Here is a 17,824-nt window from a genome sequence, read left to right as displayed (position 1 = left end):
TTAGAGGGGCCAGTCAGGCACCTCTTATCTTCTGTGCCCATGGTGAGGTACACACAGAACCAGTTTGATCAGTAACTGTAGCCATGCAGCCACATAGCATTAATGACGTAAATGACAAATGTTGGATGGTCTAACGTTTTTAAAAATCCATGTGTATGAGATCAGAAGGCCAAGTGTGGGTGTCAGGGTAAATCCCCATGTGATTCCTGTTCACTGGCTCTCTGACACAACTTAACGACAAGTCATTTTTTCATGTCTGCACCCCAGTCACTTGGGCCTGGAGTCTGTGCCGCAGAGGACCTTGTAGTCCTGTTTGCTGCTTTCCCTTCTTAGTCTTCCCCGGAATGCGCCAGGATGACCTGATCTGCTTCTCTGGGCCCCTCTTGCATTTATTATCTGTGCTCAGAATGGCTGAGATGCTCTGCCAAAGTTTATACCAGCCAGTGCTATGGGTCCAGAGAGGAGGTGCCTCAGTACCCAGCTAGACAGGGAGCAACAGGAAGAAGCATCTTGGAGGGCATGACCTTAGAGCTGAACTTTGGTGGAGGAGGAGGGGAGATAAGGAAAGGCCAAAAGGACCTCTCAGCTCTTGTGGGAATGGGCGTCCCTGCCCACCTCTGCCTCCATGTGACCGTGGGTCCTGGACACATCAAGGCTTTGATGAGGGGCCTCCTGTTGGGGGAAGCTGCTTGGAACTACACTGCTATTTCATTTCTTTCTTTGCAAAACATGAGTTTCTCACCTCAAGTACCCTCCAGTACACCAGTGTACCTTGTTATCCCTACTTGTCTGAATGTGGAGTAGTCTAAGCAAAGAAAAGATTTTACCAACGGATTTCTTTATTTGGGGAACAAAATAAATAATGATGTTAATAAGAATTCAACACTTAACTCTTGCCCAAACACTGTCTAAAGTACTTTCAAGCGTTTTCCATTTAATGCCCACAAGAATGCTGTGGAGACGGATGCTATTAATGTCAGTGATTTACGGATGGAAACTGAGGCACATAAGCAAGCAGCTACCCTGGTGTGATAAGGTGCTTTCTCCTTTTCTCTTTGCATTCATTCCTGTTGCCCTGAGGCATTGGAATGAGCAGGCCTGGGGTCTGAGTTCTAGTCCTAATTCCACTGACTGACTAGCTGTATGTCCCTAGCTCTTGTCATTTAGGGATTAAAACAGTCTCCAGTGTATCTGGTGGTTGTGAGGATAAAATCAGTGGGCACTTGTACACTGCTCAGAAACTAGGACTTTGGACCTCTTTGAGCCTCAGTTTTCATATCTGGGAAGGGAAGAGGGTTGAGCGAGGTCATCTTCTAATGTCCCTTTCAGCTCAAGAGTTCCAGTGTTTCTCAGAGTGTTGACCATATCCTTCATGGCTCTGAAGAAGGAAGGAAAATGAGTTTGGAGTGGAGGGGCAGCCATCATGCAGTGGCTGCTGGCTGGACACTGCCTGGCTTCTGAGCACACTCCTCGGGGACATGTTCTGCTGGCATGCACCAAGGGGCTTCTGTGGGCTACAGTTTGAAATCAGTGTGATGTAAGTGGGAATAGAGCAAACTATTACAAAGGTCAGCATTTTGTATTCTGACTAAGGTTGAATATTTGTTTCTCTTTAGTTTTTTATCTTTTATAAAAAGAGGAGAGCCCTAACTTTCAGCCTCCAAAAGTAGCATCACTTCCCTTGCAAATTCAAAAACAATTGTCATTTTTTTCAAACTATGTATTTTTTTTTTTTTGGTTCTTACCAAGCTTCTGTACACCTCAGCTTTGAGAGCCATGGCCTCCCCACCACTGGGGGCAAACAAAGCTCTTAGAGCCTCCTGCCCCTGCAGATGAGCTCCGACTGGAAGGGAGGAAGCCAGAGGCAAACCAGAGTTCCTGCTAGGTCTGCCGTCTGCTTCTTCCTCAGTCAGTCCTGTGCTCTGTGACTCCTCCTGGCCCTCTTCCCCAGAGTCCTACTGCTGTGTGACCTTGATGGCTTCTTCTTCTCCTTCTCCTTCCAACCTTCTCCTTGAGCTGCTGTCATAGCCCGGACCAGGCCAGGTGTGGGCTTTTGGCTCCCTCATCTCTGTCATCTTCACTTAGCCTTGGCAGATGGCTAGTTTGGGAGAGAGTGAGGATGAAGATCTCTGCAAGGCTTCTGCTTCTGTTCTGCAGATCATGGCTGCCTTTTTGAATTTGTGTGCCTGCCTCCCCATCCTTCTCCTCCCCGCCTCTCCGTTGCTTCCCATCTCAGGCAGGGCTTGGCTCTATTCTGAGTTCATATCTCTTTTGCAAATACTTGTCCACACTGTTTTGTAATGGCCTTCCGTTTGGCTGATCCATGGGGCCCATGTAATCCCTGATGGCCAATTTCTTTCTAGTACTGAAGAATGTATATAAGAAACCAGTTTTATCTTTTAAAAAATCCGCAGTCTTCTGGACTTCCCAGTGACTTAGTAATGCAGAGGTTGGCCAGGCATGCAAGACCTCTCACTGAGGCTCACCAACCTTGTCTTCTCTTTTTACATGTGTTAACATCTGGTCCTTAGCCAAAGTGGGTCATTAGCAAGGGTGAGTTGATAATTACCTGTGAGCCTTATTTGTACTGATTCATTTACTTGAACTGTCTCCCATCATTTCCGCTTGTCTGAATTTTACCTGTTCATCAAGTATGGACCTCTTTCTGAAAAAAATGATGGTGTTCATGTTGCTGTTAAGATTGATGGTTGACAACCTATTGGATGTTTATTTAGGGGCTGGGTTTTTTTCCTCCCACATAATAATCCTTTGCAATAAGCAATATTATATAAGTTTTGCATGCAAATGAAACTGAGGTATGAAGTGATCGTGTAGCCTGTTTGGGTTTGACTAATTAGATTCCTGGTGGAGCCAGGATTTGATCTCAGACATGGCTCCGGGGCCCAAACTATTAACCTGACAAATGGCAGGAATCATCCTTCTTTCCTGAACTTCCTAGAACACTTTCTTTGTATTTCCTTTATTCTCATAATCATACACTTCTCTCCATCACCCTGTTGAAATATGAGGTACTGTATCTTGTTCATACCTGGATTTCTAGCAACATTTCCATGCATGTGACAAGAACTTAAAATTGCTTTTTTAATTATACAAATTAATTTTTAAAGTACTACATTTTTCTATTGCTAGACTAACATGTAATATAACTGTAGAAAATAATGAGATTCTTGTTGGATTATTTTCCATAAAACATCCAAAGAAGTCCTAGCAGAATTGAGACAATCTCGGGTAGAAGAATCTACTCATGGGGGGTATTCCTTGTGCATTGGGCATGGGAACATGGCAGGGAATGCAGAAGTCTCTGCCTTCCTGGCCTCTGCCTCCTGTTGTAGTAGAGGTAAAGTTGTTTATAGTCTGTAAACAGTTTGACAGCATTAAGTCTACATGGTCATTTTAGTTGTTTTTTTTTTTTTTTTTTTTAGAAATGTTCTTTGGCTGTTGGTAACAACAGATGCTGCAGATATTAATCCCTGTTGTCATTACCCTCCTCCAGAGAGTTCATGTTCAGTTTGAATCTTCGTTTCCAAAAGCTGCTCATGTTATTGAAAGAGAATTTCAGAGCAACTGAAAATTTTGAAAAGTTACTTTTTCTTTTGGCATGAGAATTCAGGATTTCCAGGAGGACTGGGAAAGTATAAAATGTTCTGTTGTGGGCTAACACATGGCAAAAAGCCAGAAATTTGGAGAATAAAGACCTGTGTCTTCATTTTCTTCCTGGAGCTTCTCTTCCAAGGCATTAACATGGGATTTAATGTCATGTCTATAAAGGGAGAACTGCAGCTCAAGATTTAATGTTTGTGTTTTGTGCAAGTGCAAGCCCCTGCATTCCATGCTTTAGAGAGTCAGATACTGGGCAAGGAGGAGAGTGTGTGTGTGTGGCTTTCCCTCCTTTTCTGTCACAGTACTGATTCTGGTCACAGCAGCAATCCAGTGTTATACTTTTCCCTGTACATTTGTGAACAGAGAAAAAGAAGAGAGTAGCAGCCAAGGTTGTTGGAGAGTAATTTGGCATCCAAAATATGCACCAGCATGGATTATATTTAAAACTCTTTTGGGAATGTCTCAGCAGTGATTTAAATGGAGACAATTGTCTCCTAGTACCCCTGAATTATGACTGGTTTTAAATTCTTAGAACCCATTGGAAGCTGTTGTCTGGAAGTCTGCATCACTTAAGCATTCTACATCCTGTCATTATAGAAGATGTCAGAATAGTAAAATCTAATCCTGGACTAGTGTGTTGTCCCAACCCTTTGGTTTTGTGGCTTTGTAGACTTTATAAATATGTCTGTCAGTGCCTGTGGTCTCCACATTCAGGCAGTTGGAGGTGAATGTCATTTTTCACATTTCGCACTGAGGGACTGGAACCCCAAAAGGCATTTGTGTTTATAAAGAGGCACCAACAGTCTGGGTATCTGGGAGGAGGGGCAGCGGGTGGAGCAGCCCCAAGGCAGCCTCTGTCCTGCTGAGCTGGGCCTTTCTACCTGGGCCTCTGGGAGAACACAATAGAGGGAAGAGGCCTGATCACCAAGATTGTTCTGAAAACTATTAGAAATGTAAAAGTAGCCCTTCTTAGACCATTTAGCACAGCTCACATAAGGGAATTGATAAATACTGGTGTGGTTGGCTTAGGAATTATCGGTGTTAAAAATAATGCCCAGGGCTGGGGATGTGGCTCAAGCGGTAGCGCGCTCGTCTGGCATGCGTGTGACCCGGGTTCAATCCTCAGCACCACATACCAACAAAGATGTTGTGTCCGCCGAGAACTAAAAAAAATAAAATAATAAAAATTCTCTCTCTCTCTCTCTCTCTCTCTCTCTCTCTCTCTCTCTCTCTCTCTCTCTCTCTCTCTCCTCTCTCACTCTCTCTAAAAAAAAAAAAAAAAATAATAATGCCCATATTTATTATGAGAGCAGGGTTCTCAGCCAACAGCCATCTAACATTTTCACTATATTTCCCTGCTTAAGCCCCTGTGTATGTTAATCCACATGTCACAAGATTGTACCCAAAAACATGCGTGCAAAAAAGAACTGATTGCAATACTACTACCTTGTCCCAAATCTGGATCGTGTTGCATTGATAAGAAAACAGCCCACTTGGCCTGATTGAGCCAGGCCAAATTTAGAACAAACAAATATATTAATTGTCCCCGCTTACAAATTACCAAACTACTTTGTAATTAGTCTGTTCTTTTTTTAAATATTTATTTTTTAGTTTTAGGTGGACACAATATCTTTATTTTACATTTATGTAGTTCTGAGGCCATGCATGCTAGGCGAGCACTCTACCACTGAGCCACAACCCCAGCCCCATAACTATTCTATTCTTAACATGAACAAAAGATATTTTAAAAGTTCGTATTTAATTATAAACTCTTAAAAAATTAGTAATTTTACCACATTAAATACATTTGGGTGAAGAGGATATATTTTTAATCTCTTCCTTGGGTTGGGTAGAGAAAAGTGACTTTGTTTTCTCTTTGAATCGGGGATTCTCATGGGGTGATTTTGTTCCTCCTTCTGCCCATCTAGTGATATCTGGAGGCATTTTTAAAAAATTGTCATTACTGGATGGCTTGACACTACCATCGTCTTATGGGTATTGCACAGGGATGCTCCAAAACATTCTGCAGTGCACAAAATCATCCCTTGCGACAAAGGCTTATCCAGCCAAAAATGTCACTAGTGCTGAGGTTGAAAACCCTGCTATAAACTATTAGGTTTATTTTCTGACCTTTACAAAGTATCAACTTTTATTTGGTTTATCCACGGATCCACGAGGTGAAATTAATACTGATAATAATTTCTTTGTGTTCTGTCTCTGGCTTTGATACTCTGACCAAGTTTGGGACAAATTCTTGTCACGTGTGAAAGGCCTAAATTCGGACAGTTTCCAGCAGAAGTATTTGAACTATGCTGTCAGTGATAACAGGGATGGAAGGAAGAGCTTCCTCCATGTGGTAGTAAGCCCATGGGGTTGTACAAGGGCCAAAGAGAAGTGCAACGTGGAACCCTATTGTTCAGAGTGTGCTTCCGCAGCCAGCAGAAGCTGCATCACCTGAAGCCTGACAGAATGCAGACTCCTGGCCTCCCCTCAGACTGACTCAATCAGAGTCTGATTTTAGAAAGAACCCCTGTGTAATGCTTGTGCATGTCAAAGTTAGAGAAGCAAGACTAAGTACTTCTAATTTTGCAGGAAAATATACCTTGCTTCAAATCATGGCTCTGCTCTTACTTGCCATATGACTTGACTCAATTACAAACTCTCTTAGTTATTTGGGCTGCGAAATGGGGATAATAATGTCACCTATTTCATGAGAATCAGATAAGCTTATTTGTGTCAAGGACTTCTCTCTCAACAAACTGTAGCTAATGATTGACACTCAGGAGGAGAAAGTAAACAGGAAGGATGGAACTAGAGGAAGGAGGGCTGATGAAGAGAACCCTTGTTCATCAATAGGGTTGAAAAGGGAAGAGGATTTCCTGGTTGGCTGCACCTGATGGTCAGTGGGGCTCCCCCTCTGTTAATGTGCACAGGCCCCGGTGCTCCTGCACTTGCACTAAAGCCCAACCTGGTGCTGCTCTCTGCTGCCTTACTACCTGCCCTCATCAGGCAGGACTTCTCACAAGTTCCTTTTTTGAAACAGTCCTTTGCAAGTCAGTGGTAGTGTAACTGCTTCCTGTATGAGAGAAAGCAGAACTTTAATCATAATGCATGTGTAGCAGAGATGTTAAGAGGGGAAAGAAAAAAGAAAGGAAAAGACTTCAAGCTGCAGAATAAGAGTACTGACAGAGTTCCTTTTAAATAACAATTAATTTAAACATGTTCAGTAATGACTAATCTGAAGTATGTATTGGCGGGGGTATGATTTGTTTTTAAGTATTTTGCAGGAGGACACTTTTTCAACTTATTTTAATCAAAATAGATTTGCACTATTTTCCTTTAAGTATAAAAGTGTCTATTGTTACACATTTAGAAAATTCAGGAAATAATAACAACATGCCAAAACCCAGGACCTGTTTACCTCTTCCTTCATGTAGTACTTATTTATGTATCACCTGCTGGTACTCAGTGCTCAGCTGCTATGCTCAGTGATGAGCAAACCATTGTTCAAGGAAGGAAAATTCTAGCTACCTTTCTTTTCAATATTTTTATAATTAAGTAAGTAAAATTTCAGTGCATTTCTTTTCATCATTTTTTCTGTGCCCTTAATATGTAAGACAATCATAACAGCTAATATTTATTGCATTCTTGCTGTGTGTTGGACTCTGTTCTAGGTGTTTTGTAACTTATGTATTAATTCAGTCGCTTTATTGCTGCTCTGAGACATTTGACTGTTCTTTCCACTTCACAGGTCAGGAAGTTGAGGCATCTTAGAGAGCTTAAGTAGCTTGCTAAATATCACACAGTCAATAAATGGCAGAGTCTTGATGAATATTCAGTCAGCCTGGCTCCAGAGCCTCCCCTGTTAATCACTAAACTGTGCTGCCTTTCACATTATTTATAGAAGAGATGATACTTGTATTAACCAGCAAGAAAATACCCCCAACTTAATGAAGGTAAATGGTTTATTTAACTCATAGTTTGGGAGGTTCAAGCCCATTATGGGCTAGAACCTCATTGGTTTGGACCTCTATTGAGGGCACTGGATACCAGTGGCAGGAGTATGCTTAGGTAGGGTGAGAGGTCACATCTTGAGCCAGGAAGCAAAGAGAGGGCAGAGACCAGGATCTAAAATTCTCTTTGGAGGGCACAGCCCCAGTGACCTCAGGGGGTCTCCATAGGTCCCACCTCTTAAATGTCCATGAACCTTTAATACCACTATCCTGGAGACCAAGCCTTTATGTATAGGTCTTTGGGAAGTTATACCCAAACCATAGCAACACTATATAGAAAATTTTGATTTGCACTTTTTCGTTGAATATTACACACAAACATTCTTTCTCTTATAATGGGATAAACTTTCTAGTTATTTCTAAAGGAAGTAGAATTTTTATTTAAAAAGATCATAATGAAATAGGAATGTATGACGCTCTTTAATCTAGAGCTGCACATTTGACTGCTTACAGAGATCATAAAGAATTTTTATTTAGTGTTTATATTTTTTAATCCAGTAATATTAAAAGGAGTTAAGATGGTCAGGTTACTTTAAGAAATTAAACATTTTGTACTCTTGTTTGATCTCATAGATTTCATTAAGGAAAACAAGTCCAACTTTAGATAAGGATAGCGGTCAATGTTGATGACTATTATGGAAATTACGATGTGGAATGGTATTGGAGCTATTAACTAGAAGAGCTTGTAGGTTTGTGTTATGGGTGGTTGAGAGGCTCAGGCTGCCTGTGAAGGTTTTTCATGGTGTGTGTTGTGACCATGGTTTTATTTGCAAAGATTCAGTTTACACAGCGTGTTAAGTCCCGTGAGATCCAGTTATACAGGAACCTCTGCTGGTCTTCATAGCTAGGGTCACAGTGAGAGGGTGGGACATTCTCTGTACATATCTATGTGGTATTTGTGAGTTATGACAACAGTGTGTGCCAGCAGTGTATTTTCTACAGGTGAGAAAGGTACAGATTTATAAAAGGTAAATAGATTTAAACTAATATATGGACATTTAAAAACCCACAACACAGGGAAACATTGAGTGGGAGGAATATCAAGCAGATAGGCTCTGAGCTAAGCAGATATGGGATGGAATCCTGTCTACCTGTTTATTCCTTATATAAACTTGAGTAAGTTACTTGGCCTTTCTGACCTTAGTTTCCTTGTTAGGCTAATACTGCTTTCTGGATTTGTCATCAGGATTAAATGAGTCTGTGTGAAAATGCCTGGCACAATGCCCAGCCTAGATGATCCGTTAATGGTCACTGTTTTTGTTGACTATTAAACATGTTTTCATGTTCATTCAGAATACATAGTCATATAACATAGTGTGAATTCATATGGAAGCCAGGATGCTTGGATTCCAATCTAGGCTTTGCTACTTTCTGGGTTTGTGATAACTAAGCAAGTTACTTAATTCCCTGTGCCTTAGTTTGCTTTAAAAAACAAAAAAACTGTATAGAGTGCTTGTGTCTTAGGGTGATTGTGAGTGTTAAATGATTATACATACAGTCCTTAGAGCATGGTATAAAGTAACCACTATAAGAATATTTGCTGTTATTATCAGTAGTGCTGTTATTCAATAACTTCTTTAGAATATAATATTACACCTTAAAACTTATGTTTAAACTACAGCAGCTTTTGCTTACATTTTGATATGTCAGTGTTTCATGTTTTTGCTCAGACTTACATAAATTTTAAATTTGGTGATGTCGTTATGTTTTATGTAAATGAGAAGAATTTGCTGATTGGGCACTATGTTTGAATACACATAAATTTTTTGTTGTTGCTAAAAAATTACCATTCTGGTATGTCTTCTTTCCTCCCCAGAGTATTCAGAGCTGGGAGAGCTTCCCCCACGGTCTCCTTTAGAACCAGTATGTGAAGATGGACCCTTTGGCCCTGTACCAGAGGAAAAGAAGAGGACATCACGGGAGCTTCGTGAGCTGTGGAAAAAGGCTATTCTGCAACAGATACTGCTTCTCAGAATGGAGAAGGAAAATCAGAAGCTACAAGGTTGGTTTGCCATATTGAAATTGAACAGGCCTGATGATCTTAATTCATTGTGTACTAAAGTGAATCACATCAGTCATAAGCATGCATTCTTAAAAAAACAACAAAAAAATAATTTAACATGCATTTCAATCATATGTTTACCTTTTCAAAGTAATGTCAACACTGTTTACCTTCTAGAGATTTAAAGTAGTCCCCCAACTATACTAATTGTTCCTAGGTGGTCATTATTAGCATAGTGTCTAGAACTTCTGAGATACAAGTTGCAGTTTAAGCTCAAACCTCTGAAAGGTATATTTTGTTTTGTTTTCCTCTGTCTTCCTACTTTATCCTCAGCCAGGGTCTCTACCTGGGTGTTATGTATAGACTGATTCTATGGAAGTCCTTAAAGTTTGTAACCTTACCCTGTGCCTTTTTTACTGAGTTGCAAGTAACTTGAAAAAACATGAGCTGAGCCTTGTCTGTGCTGATACCAACAGTATCAAAATAGGACAAAGATATGAAAGTTAAGATTTTGTTCATTTTCTGTTTCTACACTGATGCTTAAACCAATAAATACCATTTTCTGAATAGCTTAAGAAGCTAAGTGTACATGGCTTGTGGAAAGAGAGCTGCCTGGATGTAAATTAATGAAGATTTTAGGAAGTCTGAACATAAATTTCAAAGGGAAACAGTAGCAGGGGTTCTGTCATGTTACCATTGCCTGAAGGAGTCTTAGAAGGAGAGTACGTTTCATTGAGCATTACCCTGGATTGCAGATTTTTGTCTTTTTATCTTTTTTTTTTTTAAGATCTTTTTTAAAAGATGAACAGACACAACATCTTTATTTATTTTATTTATTTTTATGTGGTGCTGAAGATCGAACCCAGTGCCTCACATATGCGAGGCAAACTCTCTGCCACTGAACTATAACCCCTAATCTTGACCTTGGTGTTTGAATAGAGCTAAAAGTCATTTTGATACCAAAGCTATTATAAAACTCCTCATGAATGCATTGTATCTCATATGAGTTCCAGTTGTATAGAAACCTCTGCTCCTCTTCGCAGCTGGTGTCATGAATGATGCATAGGAAGTGAGCATATCCAGAAGATATTTTTGAGTTACAACACTGTGTACTTGCAGCACAGTTTCTATGGTTGAGAACTGTACAGATTGGTGAATATAACAAATGAAGAGTTAAGATAGGCATATCATTTTGACCGAAAAGAATAAGAGAAATATAAAATAATAAGACCCTTTGATATGAAATAATCCAATGATTCAAATAGCTGCTTTCAAGTGAAACCAGCTCTCTAGTGTGCAGTATTGAAGTTGAGAGAGATGAGTCATCCCATCAAGAAGCTGTGGAAGGCATTGGCACAGGGAAGGCAGTGTAGTGTAGGTGAGTGCTGAGTTTTTTTCCAACTTTATTTTTCTACCATTTTCTGTGTGTTCTTGAAGGTAATTCTATAAGCAGGTATCTAAAAAAACATTTGATAAATGTCTCAGCTTTTTAGCTGCTGTGACTGAAAGACCTGACCAGAACAACTGTAGAGGAGGAAAAGTTTATTTAAGGACTCATGGTTTCAGAGGTCTCAGTCCATATACAGCTAATCTATCGTGGCAGAAGAGTATAGCAGAGGGAAGGAGCTCACTGATGATCAGGAAGCAGAGAGAGAGAGAGAGGTCTCCACTTGCCAGATACAAATATATACCCTACAGCCATGCCCCAAAGCCCCACCTCCTTCAGCCACACCCCACCTGCCTTCACTTACCACTCAGTTAATCCCAGCAGAGAAAATACACTGATTAGGTTAAGGTTATAACCCAATCATTTCTCCTCCAAGCCTTCTTTCATTATCTCACACGTGAGCTTTTGGAGGACCCCACATCTAAAGAGATGGACATGGCGCTACTAAGTATGTCATTAGTTAAGTGAAAGCTTTGGAGCACAGTATTTTTTATTATGTTTATATTGGGCTTTTTGGAGCCCGAGACAAGAGGATCTCAAGTTCAAAGCCAGCCTCAGCAAAAGCAAGGCGCTAAGCAACTCAGTGAGACCCTGTCTCTAAATAAAATACAAAATAGGGCTGAGTATGTGGCTCAGTGGTTGAGTGCCCTTGAATTCAATCCCCAGTACCCCCCACCCCCTAAAAAAAAAAAAGGCAGTTACATTCCCCATGTGGTCAGGATGCTTAACGGTCTGTTGGCCAACCTTCTTGCAAATGACAGTCATGTAAAATCAGGGCAGAGCTACAGAAGGGGAAAGATGCTGGATGACTTCTTTAGAACATTAGGAGAAATTGTGACTGTAAGTGATGAGGTGAGTCCAGCACCTCACAAGAGCAGAGTGTGTGCTGCTGTGCCAGTGATGACTGAGCAGACTAGGAAGAGCAGGTGGGCATTTGCTGAGTTACCTGGAACATCTTGCCAGGTGTTGCATAAGTCACTGGCCCTTGCCAGCATCTTTCTACTGCTTCCTTGTTCCATCGGGCTTTTTGGCAGTGTTTAGTTCTTATGGCCTTTTATTTTTATTAATTGAATTTGTTTTTCTTTGTAGCTCTATTATTGTTTGACATATATTTATCTTTGTGGTCAAATCATGATCAACTTGCTGAATATAGATCAACTTGCTATATTATTCTCTACAGTCCCTGTATTTCTGAGAAAAATAATCAGCAATAACAGACTGATTGCTGGAAAATATTAATGAGTTTTTTGTGGGGTTATTTGGGAGTGCAGCTAGAACTATTATTCCGTTACACACAGGAGCAAGATTTAACAACCAGTTGGAGAGTGTACTATGTACTGGAGAGACCATCATTCTGTGATGATATTTTCTTCATTTGCTTCTTAAAAGAAGGTTAAATTGCATCTCTTGAAATTGATCAAGGGTTCAAGCTGACTTGGATGCTGTTTGGATAAGAAATTAAAAGGGTATGCATGAGAAAGTTGCTCCTCTGGTTAAGCCAGTTTCCTGACTTTTGACTGCAGAGATCAAATGTCTGTTGCTTCTGGAGGCATTGCATCCTGGAAGGGATCAAACCACATCACTGAAATCTACCTCACGCCCTTGTAGGCTCTTGGCAGCTAAACTTGTCATTTCCTCAAAGTTACACAGCTAATTTGTGGTGTTGTTAGGACTAAAATGTATCACCTTTCTCAAGCTAGCAGTCTTCCATTGAATCTCTCTGCAAGGTTTTTGTTTGTGCAAGGCTGCGAATGGAGCCCATGGTTTCCCACATGCTAGGCAAGTGGAAACTACTGAACTACATCCCTTTCCCTTTTTATTTTGTTAAAAGTCCTTGCTAAGTTGCCCAGGCTGGCCTTGAACTTGTGATCTTCTGCACTCAGCCATCAGAGTACCTGGGATTATAGGCATGAACCATTTCACCTGGCACCCCACCACCACTACCACCACCTACTTTTAAATACAGACGCGAACATCCTAATGCAGGACAGCAGAATGTACTTTAGTGTAACCATGATTTGGGGTCAGCATGTTGTTGCTTGTCAGATTAATTCATATAGCTGCATTTTATGCTTAATTAAGATTAAATGTTAATCATTATTGCATCTCCATATGATGTGATAATATTAAATTTCCAGTTGCAGGTAAAGGTATTTTGATTTACAAAAGCTTTTTCCCTAAATGATGCATATTTGTTGTGAAAAATGAATTAAATTCTTAGTGTAGTTCTCCTAAAATCTCTGTAAGAGTGGAGGTTATATAATTACTGAGCCACTTAGCTTTCTGCTTCAAAGTTTTCAAGAGATTGTAGCAGTTGGCTAGAGGGTGTTGCCTGTGAAAGCAGTTGATCAAGAGCAGAATGGAGGATGGGACAGCATGGTGGGCCTTCACCAGACCTGACCTTTAGTCACAAAAGTCCAAGTTAGTTTCTGTATCCATGTTATATGGTAACAGATGTTTAGACAACTCATGCAGGATTGCATTTGATTTCATTTAATTATGACTCCCCAGATATGTTAGGATTCGGCAACAAAGGATGGGACTTGGGACAACAGCAAGATACCCAGAATTAGCCTTTGCAGTTTAGTCCTCAGGCCAGCTCTCCCTGGCTGTGTGAGGTTCTGTGGACTTCAGACCAAGTTTGTTGCTTAGTGTGCTGGGCTATGTTGGGGTAACCAGATGTGGTGGCAGAATTTACTGCCAAAGAACCTGGGCCAACCCTGAGACCCCAGTGCAAACCAGTCTCTGTTCAGCACAGTGAGTCCTGAACCTGATTTTGCTGCAAGTTAGTTCATCTCTAGTGAATTGTGTTTTCTCATACCTAAAACAACTTAAGGTTGACATTTTTTTTTAAAGTGTGAATTTCAGAGATGTAAATTTAATAGGGCCTAGAAAAAATATTTTTCAAAATAAAAGGACCAAGTAAAGATGGTAGATGAAAAGTCCTTCAAGTTAAGAGGACAGGCAGAATTGGCCTGAAAGCACTCAGCTCCTGGAGCTGGTGAACAACCCTGGGCAAATCATTTAATCTTATGACCTTCAGTTTCTACCCCCTGAAATGAGAGATCAGACTGTAGAATCAATTTAATTGTCAGAAGTTTTCCTTTATTGATTCTCCCCTTCCAATTTGGTAATTTAGGTCTAATTCTTCTTACTACAGTTTTAGACTGGATGGGTTTGGTGGAGCACAGCAGTTCTCTTCATGTACATGAGGAAGTGTTGGATTACAGGAGTGGAATTCTGGTTAGCTTCAAGAAACAGAAACAAGACAACCATAGATGCTAGGTAATAGAGGCTTGGCTCTGAATAAGGAGGAACTACCCTTAGAGATCTCCTCCCTGTGTAGATGAAAAAAAGAGGTTGCATTCTAACCATGCCACACACTGGGAATTTGAACACATAGCTCTTGCTTTTGACATGTTTATAATTTCATAGAAGCTTCGAAAATGAAAAGAATTGAACAGAGGTGGAATTTATCTTACAATAGGACCAACAGGACACACTGGGAGTAAAAGGATAAGAGAAATCAAAGGTACTTCCTGCGTTTTAGTGTTTCCAGGACAAGGAAGATGGGTGATTTATCCTTACCTATTCAGCAGCTGTTTCTGGTCCATCTCTTGGTAGCTGAGAGCAGCGGCCATGTGGGTATGTTGTCCATAGCTGTGGTGTCCACTAACCTGCTCTCACCTGGTTGCTTCCAGCCTCTGAGAATGACTTGCTGAACAAGCGCCTGAAGCTCGATTATGAAGAAATCACTCCTTGTCTTAAAGAAGTAACTACAGTGTGGGAAAAGATGCTTAGCACTCCAGGAAGATCAAAAATTAAATTTGATATGGAAAAAATGCACTCGGCAGTTGGACAAGGTAAGCTTATGTGGAATCGGCTAGCCAGCCTCACCCTTGCTGATGACTGGGAGAAGTGTGGAATAAAGACATGTTCAAGTCCAATGTTAATGGCCATCTGTTTTCTTTTTATCACATTGTTACCTACTCTATTTCTTGATATCTTAATTGATGTGAGTTTCATTATCTTTCATAACTTCTTAAATTAATTATTCCCAGAAAGCATGAAGACATTGTAGAAAAATCCAGGGGTTTACTTGCCTATAAATTGCATAATGATCTAATGAAATACTCTGAGTTAAATGGTACACTAAGGACTAATTGTGTGGTACTCCCCAAGTACTCTAGGGAGACCACAGTGTATAGTACACAGACCTCACTACTTTAGGTGACTCTAGAGTTGGATCCCAGTCCTTCCACTATGCAGTGTGATCTTAGGCAAAGCCTTAAACTCTCTGAGACCCATTGAAACACCCATGGCATGCATAGCATGTTTCTGCTATCCCATAAGGCCTCGGAGAGTAGCTGTATGGTCTAGTGTCTCAGTGGGATCTGTCAGTCTGACCTCTTACTGGTCCATGAAGAGGTAAGTACAGAACTTGATGTTAAGCATTTGGAAATGTTTCCAGCAATTTAACACAGTGACCCTCATTAAAAAAAAAAAAAAAATGTAGACATACATTTTGTCATTTTGTTTCTCTTGTTTTGTCTTCTACTAATCCATTTTTACTGTGTAATAGAAACATCAGTCTGCAATGGATTAGAAAATTTTTAAACTAAAAAACTGATCTTTCAAAGATAGTTTGAGAAGTATCATTTTAGAGCTTACTTTCAGTAAATGTTTGCGTTCAAGTGAAATTATTTCTTTTACAAAGGCATATGCTGGCCAGAGTGGAAGCCTTCTGAGTACTGTCTACATCTGGTTCTACTGAGTTCAAATGGACCTAGTCCTGAGTGGCCAGATGTTGGGAATAAGGGTTGCACACAGGGATTTATACCTATGTTTCTATGTACTCTATGTATGTATCTATACTTATGTATGCCTGTGGTTTTTTCTGACTTTATCTTCATGCAGAGGAAGCACGTTACATATATTTGTTCATTACTAAGAGAGTGGAACAAAGTAGTTTTTGAACCATTGTCTTTTAGGCATTTTAAAACCTTCCACTGAATTTTGACAGCGTCTGTTTAGTGATCCTGTGTAGTTATTGCTGGTTGCCACTTTCCCCTTACCATGGATAAGGACCCTTAGGTTTAGAACAGCTGATTATGATGGCTAAACATCCACAGAATGGTCACTTTGTGGGCTCCTGGGGTTCTGACACCCACACTGCCTTGGCTATACTGTTCTCAGAAGCCAGGAATGTGTGCACAGGTGAGGACTTAGGGTCTGGATTGGTGGAAGCTTCCATTTTTGACCTTTGGCAGGTGTCCTTACCTTTCTGGGATCCTGCCTCCTCCCTGGTAGCACGAGAGGTTTGGACCAAGCAGAGGACCTTAGGGCTATCTTATAGTTCTGACATTTGTAACTGTCATGGCTGTTGAAGGTATACACCTCCACCTGGTTACACCAGGTGGCCCCTGACAGCTGTTTCAAAAGAGGAGGAAAGAACACTTCTGTTCTTGGTGGTATTGCTTCTGCAGAAGGCCTTGTGTGTTCTGTGGCAGCTGTTCAGATGTTGGAGTTTCTCAGCACCTGGGCATTGGTTTCTCATTGTGTGTTTTAGAAGGAGACCAAGAGAAACACTCTAGGAACCTGGGCCCTAATTGGTGAAGTCTGGCAGGGATGCTGGACAGTGTACATTCCAAGATGAGCTGAAGCTCACACCTCAATGTGATGACCCTGACTTCATCACATTGCTTTGATTCACAAGCCATCCTTCTTATGGTTTCAGGGACTTCATCAATCAGTCAGCTTCAACATATTAAAACTGAACGATTCCAAACAAATGACCGCTGTCCATCTGTGGAATTTAATTTAAAAATAAAAATAAATAAAATTTTTATTTTATTTTATTAAAAAACCAATAAATTACTTTATAAGATAAATAAAATAAAAATACATACATAGAGTACATAGAAACATAGGTATAAATCCCTGGGTGCAACCCTGATTTCCAACAGCTGGCCACTCAGGACTAGGTCCATTTGAACTCAGTAGAACCAAATGTAGCCATGTGACAGAAATAAAGAAATTCATAAAATTTTCCTAAGTTGAGATTAGATGGAAGTGGCAGGATTGAGGAGCTAGCAAGGGAGAATAGAAAATAATTCTGTGGAATTTCAGGTAATTCAGAATTTAGTTTTGGCCAGAATGATTTCTCTAAATATTTCTAAATATAAACCTTAAAAAGCTGGAACATATTTTCCTAGGAATGGAATTGCAAATTGGCTACCTGAGTAATTAGAAATATCAACCAGATGGAAACTCTGTGTAGCTTTGACCCAGCAGTGCCATTTAGAAAAACTTATTCTAGAAATCAGTCAGTCAAAAAACTATTGTATGCAAGCATGCTTATTATGATATTGTGACACTGTTTAATAGCTAGACCCAGAAGAATCCAGTCATGACCATTCTATGTCATACTCCTTGAAAATGATAGAGTAGATGTCTATTTACTGATATAAAATATGTTTGGGACAGGTTGTTCAGTGAGAAAAAAATATATAGTACAGTGTGGTCTTGTGCAGTTAATATTTCCATAGCAAATACATGGAGAAGCGTCCTTGTGTTTGCAGATATCTGGGTTATAGGCAGGGTGACATGCCCCCCGGTTCACCAGCACAGTCCTGGTTTCCAGCTCTTGTCTTGGAATCAGTAGCCTTCCTCCTTCACCTTCAGAAGTTCCTGTTTTGGATGGTAAATTATATGTTCACTCTAGTTGTGAGTGATTTTTCA

The 17,824-nt window shown here is 40.4% G+C and overlaps 1 protein-coding gene across 3 annotated transcripts in view; it reads left to right on the top strand.

Moving 5' to 3' along the window:
- The window catches only part of Tbc1d1 (TBC1 domain family member 1), a 214,792-nt gene that overhangs the window by 161,589 nt on the left and 35,379 nt on the right, over positions 1–17,824 (top strand). For all 3 annotated transcript variants that reach the window (XM_026385254.2, XM_026385235.2, XM_026385263.2), the window contains 2 exons: positions 9,451–9,636; positions 14,785–14,946. In XM_026385254.2, the coding sequence (XP_026241039.2) occupies positions 9,451–9,636; positions 14,785–14,946 (348 nt within the window). The remainder of the gene's footprint in view (positions 1–9,450; positions 9,637–14,784; positions 14,947–17,824) is intronic.

Source organism: Urocitellus parryii, chromosome 10 (genome assembly GCF_045843805.1).
Source record: "Urocitellus parryii isolate mUroPar1 chromosome 10, mUroPar1.hap1, whole genome shotgun sequence".
In the NCBI taxonomy this organism is placed as follows: Eukaryota; Metazoa; Chordata; class Mammalia; order Rodentia; family Sciuridae; genus Urocitellus; species Urocitellus parryii.
This window is presented reverse-complemented; position numbering and strand designations above follow the sequence as displayed.